The 16645-nt window shown below is 41.1% G+C and overlaps 1 protein-coding gene across 2 annotated transcripts in view; it reads left to right on the top strand.

Annotated features, from left to right (window-relative positions):
• The first annotated feature begins 589 nt into the window (after positions 1-589).
• Positions 590-16645, top strand: part of Atad2 (ATPase family AAA domain containing 2) — a 48200-nt gene continuing 32144 nt past the window's right edge. The window contains exons 1-8 of one of the 2 annotated variants that reach the window (XM_052747849.1): positions 590-846; positions 6444-6592; positions 9139-9185; positions 10810-10975; positions 11414-11516; positions 11741-11828; positions 13300-13464; positions 14323-14440. In XM_052747849.1, coding sequence (XP_052603809.1) covers positions 688-846; positions 6444-6592; positions 9139-9185; positions 10810-10975; positions 11414-11516; positions 11741-11828; positions 13300-13464; positions 14323-14440 — 995 coding nt within the window. In that variant the 5' untranslated portion in view covers positions 590-687. Of the gene's footprint in view, positions 847-985; positions 1735-6443; positions 6593-9138; positions 9186-10809; positions 10976-11413; positions 11517-11740; positions 11829-13299; positions 13465-14322; positions 14441-16645 lie in introns of those variants that run through there. The other variant, XM_052747850.1, reaches the window with a different exon arrangement.

The raw sequence follows: 16645 nt of genomic DNA, 5'->3' as shown, positions 1-16645 counted from the left end.
GTATTGTATGACTCCGGCTTATCCCAATAGCTATTGCCAGCACTTTTAACTCTTTAAGGACCCTTAGGTTTTTCTTTCTTTCTTTCCGGTAGTTAATTTATTTTCCTTCGTTCATCAACAAAAACCTCTTCAGTCCCAAAGTCAAACCTGTCAAAGGCAAAGTGCTTGAAGCGGTTTAAGGACTTTTTTTGTGTGTGTGCGTTTGAAGCTTGGATGGCGGGAAGCAGCCGGCAGGTGGCCAAAGGGGCCCTCCGCATCACGCGCCAAAATTCCAAACAAGACGCTGCACCGCTCGCTCCGTCTCCCTCCACCGAAGGCGGGGAGCCGGCACTATAGAAGGAAGAAAGAAGTCGCAAGTTCCTGTTGGGTCCCCGCCACGGTTCGCTGGACTCCCAGCTCACGTCGGCATAGGCTCCCGCGCTCTTCAGATGGGAGGGAAGAGTCTCCGGTTTGTGGGTCTGGGGTGGCGGCGGGGGCGGGGCCGGCGGCCGCGGGGCGGGGCCGGCGGCGGAGGGGGCGGGGCCGGCGGCGGAGGGATTCCGCGCGCGCACGCTGGGGCCGCTGGGCGCGCAGTTTGTGGCGCCAGAATTCAGAGCGCGGCAGCGGCAGCGCCTGAGAGGCAAACCTGCGGGGGCTCCGGGCCGCTCTCCCCTCACAACGGGTCCCGGCTCCCTGCAGCGCGACACGATGGTGGTTCTCCGCAGCAGCCTGGAGCTGCACAGTCGCTCCACCGACTCTTTGGACCTGTCCAGCGAGTTCCTCAGCCTGCAGGACAGCGGCCGGAGGCGGTCCGGCTCGACCCGAGGCGCGGAGAAACCTCTGGTCCCCACGGCGGCGGCGGCGGGCGTGAGTACCGGCCTGGGCCGGGCACCCTGGGCGGGGGGGGGTGGGGGGGGGGGGCCTTGGGTCGGAGCCGCGCTGAGGGGACCGGCGGCCTGAGGGGGGGGACCCGCGCGCCGCGCAGGGGTGGTGGGGGTGTCGCGGCCCGGCCGAGGTTCCGGAGAGACAGATCTGGCTGGAAGCGGGCTGAGCAGTGCGTCGCCCGACCTCGGTCTACGCTAGAGGAAGCCGAGGCCCGCCGGAGCTGAAGCGCCGCGTCGGGCGGAGCCGCGGTGGTCTGGGGCCGCTCCCCTCCCCATCTCTCCGTCCCCGGGGTCGCGTCCGTCAGGGGAGCGCGACCCCGAGGGTGCTGACTTGCTGCGGCGCATGCACGGGAACGTTTTACAGGGAGTGCGGGCCCAGAACGGTAACTCCATTGACCTCCATTGACGGGTCCAGGGAGGTTCCATGGTAAGACCTCGGCGAAGTAAAACATCAGGTTGCATAATGTGGAGGGCCGAACACCAACGTCTCGTGAGGACGTCCCTCCAGTCTCCTTGACAAGCCTTAGAGGGTCGGTAGTGATGACATCCGTGTGACAGATAAAGGAATGGACTCCTGACAGAGAAACAGAAAAGTGGTAGAAAAAGTTCTGAAGTTGGCACTTAGAGATTTCTGCCTCCCGGATCTCTTCCTGCTCTGGTACTGCGTGCTGTAGTTACAGTATCTGCAGGGGATGTTGCGAAGGACAGAGAGCTGGCAACAAATGCTCCTTGCCTATCTCAAGGACCAGTGCGATTTTTGAAGGACAGTGTCCAGAGGGAAGGACATCTCCCCACTTGGGCAGTGGTGGACGGGAGCAGCGTTCCCCAAGAAGGCTGAGGTTAAGGGAGCCACACTCAAGTTACCCCGCAGGTAGTGATGGTCTGTCTGGTTGCTGTGAGGAGGATCGGTGTGGGAGTAGGAAAAATGGGACAGGAGAGCTGGTCAGGAGCCTGGAAGTCAGAAAGGCTGAGAGGAAGTGCTGGGGTGAGAGGGACACAGAAGTTTCCATTTAGTTGAGACAATGTTAATCTTGTATTCGTGTCCTCGTAGATGTCTGTGGGGACTGGGATGAAACTATAGTCTTTTTTTTTTTTTTTAACTCTGAAATTGTTGCTTCTAAATTGGAAACCTTGACTTCGGGATTTGTTTCTCAGGTGCAGGAATGGGTGGAGATCTGGGTAGGGTAAACATTTCTTACTCAAAATTACAAAGCAATCCTCTTTACGTGATCTTTTATTCTGTCCCCTATTCTAGCTTCTAGGATATCTATCATCTTGCAACTTTTCTTATTTATATGTCCCCCTAAATCAAATGTAACTCCATAGGGGCTTGTATTTTTTTGTTTTTCTGTTAGCACTGTATTCTAGGACAGAACATGGCACATAGTAGGTGCAGCATTTGGTTTTGGTTGTCATTATTCATAAAGAAGTTAGCTACATGCCGGGCGGTGGTGGCGCACGCCTTTAATCCCAGCACTCGGGAGGCAGAGCCAGGCGGATCTCTGTGAGTTCGAGGCCAGCCTGGGCTACAGAGTGAGTTCCAGAAAAAAAAGAAGTTAGCTAGGCATGATGTACATGCCATACATACCATATGGAGGTTGAGCCCTTGAAGTACATACAGCAGCCTGTTGTAGGGGAAGAGGATAGTCTCTGAGCCAGAGTTTACAGTACACATCTTATCTTGTTTATTTGTGACAGGGTTTCTTTGAGTAGCTCTGGCTATCTTGGAACTCATGTCCTTGAACTCAGAGATATGCCTGTGGAGTGCTGGGATTAAAGGTGTATGTACCACCACCACCTGGCCACATTTTATCTTTTTGAAGTAAAGTATTCCTTCTGTAAATCAAGGCACTTTTGTAGCTCTTCTAATTAGAGGTTAATTAGGAAGTGTTATATTGGACTTAAAGAAATTAGTAGTCCTCGAGGATAACAGATTCATATTACAAAATGCCGTCAATGCCAAGAATAAAGTAGCTTTGTATTTGAAAAGTTTTCTAATATGGGGGCTTTATGTACAGTCCCCTCCTTTAAGTCAAATGTGTGTTTCAAAGACTTAACTCCCTAGTACGCTGGTATTTGAAAATTTCCTAATTCCTGGTCTCATATTTAACAACAGATGGTAGAGATGGTACTTCTTCAGGTGGTTAAATTGATTCATTAGAATTCATTAATTTGATTTTTTTCCTGTTTTAATATTGGAGACTAACCTTTAAATTCTGAAGGTACTGAGAGTGACCCATAACTACATCGTATTTTTTTTTAAGGCAGTTCTGTAATTTTATTTGACTTTCAGCAGGTTAGTTCTCATCTGCATTTACTGTAGATTTTTTTTAGTGTGGTAGCAGACATTTAAGTTATCAATGTGTAGAGTTTGAGTCCTTACCCTCATTACATTTTCTGGACAAGTATGGATACAATATGGAGTTTCCCCCTTTTTTTGGGTTTTTGTTTGTTTGCTTGTTTGGTTTTTGGTTTTTGTTTTCTTCGAGACAGGGTTTCTCTGTGTAGCTTTGGAGCCTGTTCAGGAACTCGCTCTTTAGACCAGGCTGGCCTTGAACTCACAGAGATCCACCTGCCTCTGCCTCCCGAGTGCTGGGACTAAAGGCATGGGCCAACTCCCTACCCCAACCCACCCCCTGGCACATTCCTTATTTTTGCATCTGTTATCAGTGTGCACATCTGGAGTCCCCATCTCCTTCATGCCAAATTTCTTTGAGTGCCTGAGGGATACGCTTCTTGAGATCCATTCTGCCCAGCCCAAGCTAGAAATAGGTTTGTTTTTGAGATGGCATTACTGCAGCCCTCCATGCCCCGCTACTTTGACATTTTGAATGTTATCTCTGTTAAGATTTGTGTTTTGTTTTTTCTTAACTTGTATGAGTTCACTGAGTAGTATGGTACTGTTTAACTGGATTCTTTTAACCTTTATTTTCATTCACCAACCTTATGAGTTGAATGCATTTTCTGTGGTTTCCTTTTCCTCTTAGAGTCAGACTAGCCATTATCTATTTCTGAACTTTGACAAGTCTGTAACTCTTTGATTTCTGTAAACTTGGGGATTTTTATTCTGAAGAGTCAGTTAAGGATGGGTAGTAGAACATGTACGTGTGTGTATGGGGGTGGTTGTACATGAAGTTTGGATTGTGTTCACCTACACTTTTGTAGGGTTTTGAGTAAGCTAGGCAAGCACTCCAGCACCAAACTCAATCTCACGGTCTGTATGTTTGTTTTGAGACAGGGTCTTACTATGTAGCCTTGTCTAGCTAAGAGTTCCCTATGTAGACCAGGCTGGCCTGGAACTCATAGATGTTCACCTGCCCCTGCCTCCCAAGAGCTAGGATTAAAGGCATGTACTACCCACACCCAGCTGTTTGTTTTTTGAGACAGGGTTTTATTGATACTGCAGTATGTAGAGGTGTGTGTGTGTGTGTGTGTGTGTGCTATTTTTTAAAAATTTTGTTTATTTAAACATCTGGGAAAACACTCCATACTCAATACATATGGAAAAATTGTTTTTAATTATATTAAGAGCCTAGTATAGTGGTGTATACCTATACCTAACAGGTAGAGGCCAGAAGATCAAAAGTTCATATTCATCCTCTGCTCCATATCAAGGCCAGCCTGGGTTACTTGAGACTTTTTTTTTTTTTTTTTTTTTTTTTTTTTTTTTTTTTAGTAAATAAGAGTAAAAAGCATATAGTTTTAATGAGGTGCTAAAAGTGTGAGTAGGGAGATTTTGACATGGAATGGTGAGTGGTGCTTTGTGAAGTTGGGTAACATGATACAAGTCTTCATGGAATATGAGCCAGAAAGGGTTCTTAATTTTAGGTTTAGAAGTTACAACATTAGGAAGCCCTAAAGAGTTGGAATAGGGATTTGATGAGATAAGTTAGATTATAGTCAGCAAATCCAGAATTTGGATGACCAGTTAAAGGTTATAGTACTAATAGCTTGCTTGTGTATCTGTGTACCACATGTATGCCTGTTGTCTGGTGAAAGAAGAGAGTATTAGATCTCCTGGAACTGGAGTTAACACAGTTGTGAGCCACTATATGGGTGTTGGGAATCAATCCGGGTCCTGAGGGAGAGTGAACAGTTGCTCTTAATTGTTGAGCCGTCTCTCTAAACTTTCATTCTTTTTAAAGGCATGATAATATTCTATTGCATTTTTAACAACTTAAAGTGTTACGTTATTTTTTTGTTGTGGGGGCAGGTCAGTCACTTTTCATCTTTTACCATGTGGGCCCTGAGGATTGAACTCAGGTAATCAGGTTTCATGGCAAGTGCCTTCCTAAGCCATCTTGACAGCCTGTGAGTTCGAGGCCAGCCTGGGATACAGAGTGAGTTCTAGGACAGGCTCCAAAGCTACACAGAGAAACCCTGTGAAAAACCAAAAAAAAAAAAAAAAATTATTGTTGAAATATTAGTAGTTTAGGTCAGTGATTTAGAGCAGTTGTTGCTCTTGTAGAGGACCTGGGTTAAATTCCCAGCACCCACATGATGGCTCACAACTGTCTGTAAATCTAGTTCCAGGAGATCTAACCCCTTCTTCTGACCTCCACAGGTACCAGGCACATGCAGGCAAGAATAATAAATTTATTTTATTTATTTTTGGTTTTTCGAGACAGGGTTTCTCTATGTAACAGCCCTGACTGGCATATAGACCAGGCTGGCTTCTGCCTCTCAAGTGCTGGGATTAGAAATGTGTGCCATCACTGCCCAGCTCAATAAATCTTATAAGAAGAAATATTAGTTGTTTGTATATAGTAGATGTATTTTCTCCCATTCAGTGGGCTGCCTCTTCACTCTATTGGTAGTACCTTTTGATATATACATATACATTTTAGTTTAGTTTTTTTGTTTGTGTGTGTGTGTGTGTGTGTGTGTGTGTGTGTATGTATGTGAGGAAATCAGGACAACTTGCAAGAGTCTGCTCTCTCCTTCCACAATATGGGTCCTAGGATTTTTTTTTTTTTTTTTTTTTTTTTTTTTTTTTTGGTTTTTCGAGACAGGGTTTCTCTGTGTAGCTTTGCGCCTTTCCTGGAACTCACTTGGTAGCCCAGGCTGGCCTCGAACTCACAGAGATCCGCCTGGCTCTGCCTCCCGAGTGCTGGGATTAAAGGCGTGCGCCGCCGCCACCACCACCCGGCTGAGTCCTAGGATTTTTAATTCAGGTCTTCAGGCTTGGAAGCAAATTCCTTTAACACTGAACCATCTAGCTGACCTTATATATTCTTTTGTATGGGTATCCCCGCTCAGCCTCACACTGTGTGTAACTGAGGATGACTGAACTTCTGATCCTACTGCCTCCCATCTCCCATCATCCCAAGTACTGGGATTGCAGGCATTCTCCACCCACCATGCCTGGCAGTAAATCCTGCATTTGCAGTTTCATAGCCTTTACTGTTCCTTGTAATGAAAACATTGTTTACTTTGATTTATTGTTTCTTGGGGAGGTGTAAAAATCACCCTGCACTAGAAGCAATCGTTATTAACTTGTAATCAGAGAAAATTCTTAGGACTTAAAGTTGGTCTTAACTAAAGTAAAATTTATAACGGCATTCTTACTTTTTCTTAAAGGATGGATCCTCAGTTAAAGGAGTTGAAATCTACCACCATACGCATTCTTTAAGATCTTTGAGGAAAAAACCACAGATTTCTTCCGATTCTAGTTTTGATAAGAATATGGAAAGAACAGAGAAACATACTAATGGCAGACATTTCACAAGGTAATGCAAGATGTGTAACCACTAATTCAAAATGGCTTTAAAATAGTAATTTTTCTAAAAAAGCTTGCTTTATTTTTCACTTTACTTTCTATATGTATTTAGTGCTTTACATGTGTTGTGCTTGCATCTGAAAGATCAGATAATCAATGTTGTTGGAAAATGTAGAAAGTTTGAGTAGCCATCCAATAATGGTGGATCTATATATTTCTCTGATCATGATGCTCTTGATTAGGGTCCAGAGTTCACACCAGTGATCTGCAGAGAATACATGAGACTTGTGAAATAATGTTTTAACTTGTGTGTGCAGTTTTCTAGGCAGAAAAGATAAATGGCTTTACTCAGATTCACAGGAGTTGAAGTCTAGCCACCTGGTTTTACAAATTCATTGGCACACAACTATAAACATTCATACTGTCTATGGCTGCTTTCATGCTACAGTGTCCAGTAGTTTTGATAGGCACAGAATGGCTGATAATAATATATTGGCTATCTAGCAACTTTACAAAAAGTTAGTAATTTCTATAAAATTAAAAGCCCATCTGGTCCAGTACAGTAACAACAAAAAAGAAAATTACTACGTTAATTACTTTATTTGAAGTATTTTACATTTGATGGGTAGAGCTCCTTGAAAAGAAAAAATTATGAGCCTAAAAACTAACTCTTCAATGAATTGCTCAAACCTTTTTTTCTTTATGCTTATTGATTGAGTGAGGGTGTGTACATGCAGAGGACAGCTGTCAGGAATTTTTCTTTCTGCTATGTTGATTCCAGGGATAAAAATGAGGTCAACAGCCTCGGTGGCAGGTGCTTTTCCCCACTGAGCCATCTTGCTGGCCCTGCTTTAAATTAAAAGCCTTTATTTTCCCTTTAGTTCTTACCTGTGTCCCAAGAAAGGTAAGGAATTGATGCTACTTAACAATTTTCAAAGGACATATGGGTGAATCATTTTGGAAAGTTTCCTTTTATTTTTTTTAACTTTTATGTTTGTGTGGTATGAGTTCAGGTTTGGGTATATGCACATGTGTATTTTTGTAGGCCCGAGGTCCATATCAGGTGTCTCCTTCCGTAACTGTCTACCTTATTTTCAGGTAGGAATTCTCAATGAGCCTGAAGCTCATCATTTCAACTAGTCTAGCTGGCCAGTAACCTCTGGAGATCTGCCTGTTTCAGCCCACCTCCACCCACATTTCTTCCCCCCACATCTCATCCCCCGGTGCTGGTATTATTAGAGCTGTGCTGCTAATAACGGGTACTTTTTAGATGGGTACTGGGAATCCAAACTCAGGATGCTCGTGCAGCAGGCACTGTGTCAAATGGAAAACTTTTCTAATTTATTTATTATTTATTTATTTTGATGCTGAAAATAGATCCCAAGATATTAGACACAACTAGGAAGTGCTTTACCACCGAACTGTATTTCTAGTCCTTGTTTCATTTTAAAGAGTAATATCTGTACTTATTGAGAATAGTGTCAATAAATTTAAGTTAATAATATATATGTTTTGAAAGATGATGAAGTCCTGTTTTTCAGGCTTGAATTTTTTTTTTTTTCCTCCAATTCAGTAGATTCTCTATATCATTTTTGGGTGTGGAGGGGATATTTAGTTTCAGACAGTTCTTTACCTGAGCCTAGTCTTGAATTCTTTGTGCATTCAAAGCTGGCCTTGGGCTCATGGTTAGCCCTTTGTATTTATTTACTTTGTTTGTTTACTTATTGAAACAAAGTCTCCTTGTAAAAACCTGGCTGACCTGCAACTTCGTACATAGACCAGGCTGACCTTGAACCCAGGGATCTGTGTGTCTTTGCTTAGTTTTTGAGCACTCCATGGTGATCCTCTTGGCCCATTTTCTCAAGTGCTGGGATTAGTTTCAAGCAAGCAACTGTTCATAGAAAACAATTAGCATATCTCTAAGGGCCATTAATTCTCTTTAGAATTCCAAATTCCTCAAGGTTATGAGATTGCTATGTTTCTTTCAACTGTACTTAAATACTTAGTCCCAGAATTTCACTTCTCATTTCAAGTGAGATACTTCGCCTTGATTTTTCTGCTTGGCCAAGAGGTAGTAGCTGGTGTGATAGTTCACAGCTATAACCCCAACACTTAGAACGCTGAGTCGGGATGGGGCAGGAGAGATTGCTCAGCAGCTAATAGTGCTTCCTGCACTTCCAGTGAGTGGACCCAAATTCAGTTCCCAGCAGCTCTGTAAGGTGTCTCACAGTAGTCAGTATCTTCACCTCCAGAGTATCCGACACCTTCTGGACTCCACATGTACAAACACATAATTAAATAAATAAAAATGAAGGCTAAGACCCGAGTATTGCCTTTATTTCACATCTAGCCTGGGCTACAATATGAGACCTCCGTCTTAAAAAAAACAAAAATAAATGGATTAGTCATTGAATTTAAAACAGACTTTTGTTTCATTTTCAAGTGTCTGAGTTTCTTACTTTCTTGGCTTTCCACATTAGTTTGTTGTATAGAATGTAGGCTTTTAAATGTCTTGTCAATTTTATTTTCAGTTCATTTAATATATTTTTCATATAGGCAATTGGCTCGACAGCAGGCTGATAAAAAAGAAGAGTGCAAAGAAGGTAAGTTGTGCTAACAGCGTTTCAGCTTTTTTTTTAAATTTTTTTTTTTTTTTTTTTTTTTTTTTTTTTTTTTTTTGGTTTTTCAAGAGGGGGTTTCTCTGTGTAGCCCTAGCTATCCTGTAGACCAGGCTGGCCTCGAACTCACAGAGATCCACTTGCCTCCCAAGTGCTGGAATTAAAAGTGTACACCACCACCACCCAGCTCAAGCATCTCAGCTTTTTTTTTTTTTTTTTTTTTTTTGGTTTTTCGAGACAGGGTTTCTCTATGTAGCTTTGCGCCTTTCCTGGAACTCACTTGGTAGTCCAGGCTGGCCTCGAACTCACAGAGATCCGCCTGGCTCTGCCTCCCGAGTGCTGGGATTAAAGGCGTGCGCCACCACCGCCCGGCCCGCATCTCAGCTTTTTAAAACATGTGATTCATAATGTTTATAGGTTTATTGAAGCACATATATTACCTGTACATAAAATATATACTTTGTTAGATTTGGTGTAGTATGTAAAAGAAGCCATCATGTACTAATAGAGTAAAAATAACCTTTACCTCTAAAAGTTTTTTCAAAATACTGTGGTGGTTTGAATAAGAGTGGCCCCTATAGGCTCATATCATGCTAAATCACCAGTGGGTGGAACTCTGATAGGATTAGGAGGTGTGGCCTTATTGAAGGAGGTGTGACACGAGGCTTTGAGGTTTCAGAAGCCCAAGCCTGCCTAGTGTCTCCCTCTCTCTACCTACTGAACGGGATGTTGCTCTTAGCTACTGCTTCAGCAACTGCCTGCATGCCATCGTGCTCCAGGCCTTGATGATAATGGTATAAGAGTTGCCTTGGTTGTGGTGTCTCTTCACAGCAATAGAACAGTGACTAGGACACTCACGTAATCTGTCTTGGCTCTTACAGTTCCTGCCTTGCCCTTAGATTCCCAAGTAATCAACAGTCTTCTTCCCACCCCACCCATAACCCCCAAGACAGGGTTTCTCTGTATAGTCCTGGCTCTCCTGGTACTCTCTCTATAGACCAGGCTGGCCTGGAACGCACAGATCCACCTTCCTCTGCCTCCTAAGTGCTAGGATTAAAGGTGTGCGCCACCACCAGCAGGCTTGTTTTCTGTTGCTGTAGATTAGTTTGCATTACCCAGAGGTTTATGTAAGTGAAATCATACAGGATATTTTATATCGTTTCTTTCACTCAGCAAAAATTAATTTTAAGTATTTGTCCATGTTGCTACTTTTGTAACTAGGTAGGATTCTATTGTATGACTATACCATGATTTATTACCCAGGCTGATCTTTTAAAAACTCAGGACCTACCTGAGTTTCTTGATGGTGGCGATTGCAGGTATGCTCTGCTACACCTGGCTGTACCTCATCCTCTTAATAGATGTGAGTTGTTTTCAGTTTGGAGCTATTACAAACTACTTTAAACTTTCTGATACAAGTCTTTATATGACATATCGTCTCTGAAGTAGGGTAAATCATACTATAGGTATATGTTATAACTTAAAATTTTTTCTAGAAGAACAAGTTTAAGATGGTATAATTTTGTTACATGAAAGTAGCTGTCCTGTGCATTTTCAAGTTGTTTTGCTAATAGTTATTTGAAATCTTTTTCTGTACATATCTGTGAAGACAAAGCTATTCCAATTACTCACTCATTGAGGAATAGAAACATTGCTCAAAGTACAGAACATTTGCATGAACAGAATGGAGATGTTGAAGTTCGAAGAAGTTGTAGGATTAGAAGTCGTTACAGCACTGTGAACCAGTCTGTGCTGTTTGACAAGCTTATAACAAAGTAAGTGAAAATGCTTAAGATCAAAACTATGTATCTGGAACAAACTCTACTAGAGAAAGATTGTGAATTTTCACTATTACCACACACAAACACAACTATGTAGCTGGCTGACCTTGAACTCAGAGATCTGCCTCCTAAGTACTAGGACCAAAGGTGTGTGCCAGCACCATGGCCCCTCCTCCCCTTTCTGTCTCTAGATTTTAGGGATTGAATACCTATTTTGTGTATGCCAGGGAAGTGCACTACCATTGAGCTACACCCCCGACCCTATCCTGAGCATTGTAATCTATTTGATTTATGTGAAACATACAGGAGAATGGCTATTGGGACCTTTATTCTATGTGTGTGTGTGTTTAAATTAATGAAAAGAAGTGTTTGAATATTTTACCAAGTAAGTCAGTGCTTCTTACTGAAATATTTTTATTAATATTTTTAAAGCACTGCTGAAGCTGTACTTCAAAAGATGGACGACATGAAAAAGATGCGTAGACAGCGAATGAAAAAACTTGAAGGTTTGGGAGTGTTTAATGAAACAGAAGAGGTAAAAATATTTTTCATTAGGTGGTGACTCAATCTCTCATTTAATGCATAATCCATTTATGGGTAGTAATTAATCATTTTGTCCAGCATTTGTTAGATTATTTACAAGTTACTACTAGAATTATAAATTTATAGTTATGTCTTCATTTTAAGAATAATTAGAGGGTTTTAATTTTGGTGTGAACATACACTAAATGTTAATGGCTTTTGTTTAAACATTTGTAGAGCAATCTTAGTATGTACACAAGAGGAAAACGAAAGGCTATTCAACAAGCTGATGAAGAAACAACTGATAACCAAGATGGCAGTGTGGGTTAGTGTGTTTTCCATCTTCTGTTTTCTGGCTTCAAATGTAAGCATTTTTAACTTAATGAGAAATAGCTTTCTTATTCAGTCTCTGGCATTTATTGTAATTTGCAGTGGTTATAATTTAAGAGAAGTAAGCACTCGGGAGGCAGAGCCAGGCGGATCTCTGTGAGTTCGAGGCCAGCCTGGGCTACCAAGTGAGTTCCAGGAGAGGCGCAAAGCTACACAGAGAAACCCTGTCTCGAAAAACCAAAAAAAAAAAAAGAAAAAAAAAAATTTAAGAGAAGTATAGACCAGGGAAAGTTCAAAACAGGATAGTGTGTTTTGTTAGAGAAAGTAACTGAAATCAACAGTGTTAAGGTAAAAAAATTGGTTTGCGACAGGGTTTCTCTCTGTAATCCTGGCTGTCCTGGAACTCTCTCTGCTTAGACTCAAAGATCTTCCTGCCTCTGCCTCCAGAGTGCTGGGATTAAACTCGCGCACCACCATCATCCAGCAATTAAAGTTAATTTTACTACTACATTTGAGATTTAATAACTTATTTTTTTTTCATGAGTTAAAACAGTTTTCAGAAATATATTTTAAAAATTGGTGGAAGCTATCTTACCCTTATCATAAATGTATTTGTTAGACTTATGTAGTTCCCATAGCCAGAGAATTAAGTTTTAAAAGGCAAACTTTTGTTTCTGGGGGTATTAAAACCTATCAGTATTGACATTAACTTCAAAGTTTTAGTTAAAATTGGCTTATGTTGAGATTTCTAAGAGCATTGTAAACTTTAATGTGGTATTTACGAGTAATATTTTTTAAACTTCTTGGCTTCCTTTTTTTTTGGTTTTTCAAGACAGGGTTTCTCTGTGTAGCTTTGCGCCTTTCCTGGAACTCGCTTTGGAGACCAGGCTGGCCTCGAACTCACAGAGATCCGCCTGCCTCTGCCTCCCCAGTACTGGGATTAAAGGCATGCGCCACCACCGCCCGGCTTTGTTTTTGTTTTTGAGAGAATGTCTCACTTTGTGCCTTGGCTAGCTTGGTACTTGCTGTGTAGACCAGGGTGGAGTGCCTCAAACTCATACAGAACTGCTGGCCTCTGCCTCCTGAATACTGGAATTAAAGGCATGTACTTCCACACCGAGCTTCTAAGTTTTAAATCTATAATTTTTACTTCAATTTTGAAAAATTCTTAATGTTGCAAACTCTTTCTATGAATAATGGAAAAGTAGATAAAGTTTTAAAAGATCCCTTTCTCTACCAACTCCTTGTGTTTAAAAAAACTGTTAGCCTTTTGGTGAGTGTATTGGATGTATCTCTTTTTTAAATTTTTATTATGTTTATTTTGGGTGAAGGTGGTGAGTGTATGTGGGGTGGCGGTCAGAGGACAATTTGCAGGACTCGGTTCTCTGACTTTGTGGGTCCCGGGCATGGAGCTCAGTTTGTCAGTTTGGTGGCAGTTACCCTTACCCGTATATTCTTAATTGTAGAGTCATCTGAAGAGGGTGAAGAGCAAGAGGATGATGAGGATGATGATGGTGAAGATGAAGAAGATGATGAAGATGAAGATGATGAAGATGGAGAAGAAGATAATCAAAAACGATACTATCTTAGGCAGAGAAAAGCAACTGTGCACTACCAAGCACCTTTGGAAAGTAAGTACTACAAATGGTCTTTCAGAAGAAAGATTTGTAGGACCTTATCTTTACTGTCCTTCCGGTTTTCCTTTTTTAAACATTAATTACACTTAGGTACTCTGTGGTGTGTGTGTGTGTGTGCCACCTGGCACACGGGGGTGCAATCAGTTATCTCTACTATGTGGATCTTGGATCATACGTCATCAGTCTTTGTAACAAGTGCCTTTACCTGCTGATTCATTTCACCATCCCTGGTTTGTTTGTTGTTTCCTCTTCTAAATTAGATGTGAAAGGGTAGTTTATCTCATTGTCATTTATAAAGAGAGTTAAATGTTGCCTTGAACAAAACAAATAACTGAGCTATTTTGAGATTTTTGTCTTATCTTTCTAAATCTTCTGTTTATAAAGATAGGATGATTTCTGTTAACACCATACCTCAATAACTTGTGAGCTTTTATGCTCAGGGAGACAATACCTGTTAAACATGTATAATCATAATGATTGTATGTAGTTAGTGTGTATTTTAGTTGATTGTCCTATACATACTTTATACTTGTTTGTGTGCAGCACCTGCACGCAAGTGTTCACGAAGGCCAAAAAGGGTGTTGGATCCCCTGTAATTGAAGTTACAGGTGGTGGTTATAAGTCACTCAGTGTGGGTACTGGGAATGGAACTCAGGTCTTCTCAAAGCAAGTGCTCTTTACTGCTGAGCTGTCCCCAGCCCCCACTACATATTTTTAATATCAACCCTATAGATAAATGACATTAGTAAAATATTCTTTAGATGCTTACTAGCACTTTCATGGAAGGCAGCACCTTTGTAAGTATTTTTTATATGTATGTTTTACATTATATATGCTCATTTCTTTTTCTAGAACCTCGACACCAAAGAAAACCCAACATATTTTATAGTGGCCCAGCTTCTCCTGCAAGACCAAGATACCGATTATCTTCTACAGGACCAAGAAGTCCCTATTGTAAACGAATGAACAGGTTAGGTTCTGAAATAGTGATTGATCTGTGATAACATAATTGGATATGTTATGACAAGATTCTAGAGTCTTTGGATTGAGTGTATTAGGATGGAATTCTAGAATTCCATACATGGGAGAGCTCTGCTCTGCATTTAGTGCTCTAGTTACCATTGCCAGTGACTGTTTTTGATTTTGCTTTCATTAATAGAAAGTATTAGTAACTACTTGGTAAGATAGTTTATTCCATTGTACCACATTGAATAATAGATGTACTTTGACTTAGTATATATTGTAGTTTAGGCTCTGTTAAGTATTTTACAAAGATTATTTCATTTAAATTTCACATTTAGATTGTAGCCTTTCTTTATATACTGCCACAAGCATAATCTCCCACCACGTTAAATATTCTAAGTTATATAACTTCTAGACTTGATCATGATACTGGCCACCTTTTAACAACACTCTAAAGAGTTCATGAGAATACTGAAAACCGGGATGATATAAGAAGAACCTCAGAATGTCTACTTGTGATTCTGACAAATAAGAAGGCCTAAGGACACAGGTATACTTATTTTTCCTAAAAGAAATGACTCTTCAACACTTAAAGTTTCTGCTTTCCATGACCAATGCATGACCAGATCCTTTACAGATTCTCTGAGAATTGTTTAAATAGCTGAAAACTTTGATTTTTATAGTTTGATAAAGATGTTTCATAGTTTGTTTCTCTTATGTTTTAGAGAAAAAAGTTATTTATTTTTACTAGAGGATTTCTTTCTTTCTATATCCCAACAGTTGTTTTCTTTCAGATTGAAGTTTACAGAGGTAACTTACACTTCTTTTCCCATCCTAGTAGTAATAAGGTTTTCTGATAAATTGAATAACCAAAGTTTGGGCAGTATTATGTGACTGGTAAATAGGAAAGACAAGGATGATACGGGTATGTGAAATAACTTGAAAATATTATTTTTCGGAAATAAGACTGAAATCAAAGTTTTCAGCTATTTAAACAATTCTCAGAGAATCTGTAAAGGATCTGGTCATGCATTGGTCATGGAAAGCAGAAACTTTAAGTGTTGAAGAGTCATTTCTTTTAGGAAAAATAAGTATACCTGTGTCCTTAGGCCTTCTTATTTGTCAGAATCACAAGTAGACATTCTGAGGTTCTTCTTATATCATCCCAGTTTTCAGTATTCTCATGAACTCTTTAGAGTGTTGTTAAAAGCTGGACCTGGTGGTTTGGTCCTCTAATCCCAGCTCGATATTGAGGCATGAAGACTGACAGTTTAAGACCTGTCTGGGCTACAGAGCAAGTTCAAGGCTAGCCTAATCAACTTAGCAAGACCATGTTTCTTTCTCTCTCTTTTTTTGGTGGGGGAGAGCCTGTCCTGGAACTCTCTAGATCAGGTTGGCCTTGAACTCACAGAGATCCACCACCTCCCTCTGCCTCCCAAGTGCTGGGATTAAAGACATGCTCTACCACCGCCCAGCAAGCAAAGACTCTGTTTCCAAAAAAAAAGATACATTCTTCAAAGACACATCCCTATTTCCTCAATCTAGGCTCCACCCCCTCCAAAGATTTTTTTATTTATTTTGTGTGCAGCATGTATGACTGCAGGCCAGAAGAGGGTATCAGATCTCATTACAGATGGTTGTGAGCCATCATGTGGTTGCTGGGAATTGACTCAGGACCTCTGGAAGAGCAGTCAGTGCTCTTAACCTCAGAGCCATCTCTTCGGCCCCCTAGGCTCCACCTTCTAATGGCCCAACAATTTATCAACTCATAAATGGACTAATCCATTGATGAGATCAGCATTATTATGGTCTCATTACCTCTCAATAGGGTTCACCATCTGGTGACAAAGTCTTAATAGATAAGCCTTTGGGGTCAGAGGGTTCTTTTATTTACAAAATGTAATACTTCATGTTTATCCACTCGGCTTTGTTATTTGCTAATAACTTTTACTGATTTGTGAAATAAACTAGAAACTACCAGTACAGTAGTATTTGACTTTTTGGAATAGATCTAGGTTTAAATTTGAACATCATTGACTTATTCTGATATTTTGAGCCAGTTGAACCTCACTGACCCTGACTGTAAAATGAGCCTATTAATAATGTATGTTGTCCAGAATTTTAATTAAGAATAAATGAGAGGGCGGTGGTGGTGCATGCCTTTAATCCCAGCACTCATGAGGCAGAGGCAGGCGGATCTCTGTGAGTTCGA

This window comes from Peromyscus californicus, unplaced genomic scaffold (genome assembly GCF_007827085.1).
Source record: "Peromyscus californicus insignis strain IS unplaced genomic scaffold, ASM782708v3 Scaffold_20__1_contigs__length_68692818, whole genome shotgun sequence".
Lineage (NCBI taxonomy): Eukaryota > Metazoa > Chordata > Mammalia > Rodentia > Cricetidae > Peromyscus > Peromyscus californicus.
The sequence above is the reverse complement of the archived record's forward strand: the minus strand, read 5'-3'. Positions and strand labels throughout refer to the sequence as shown.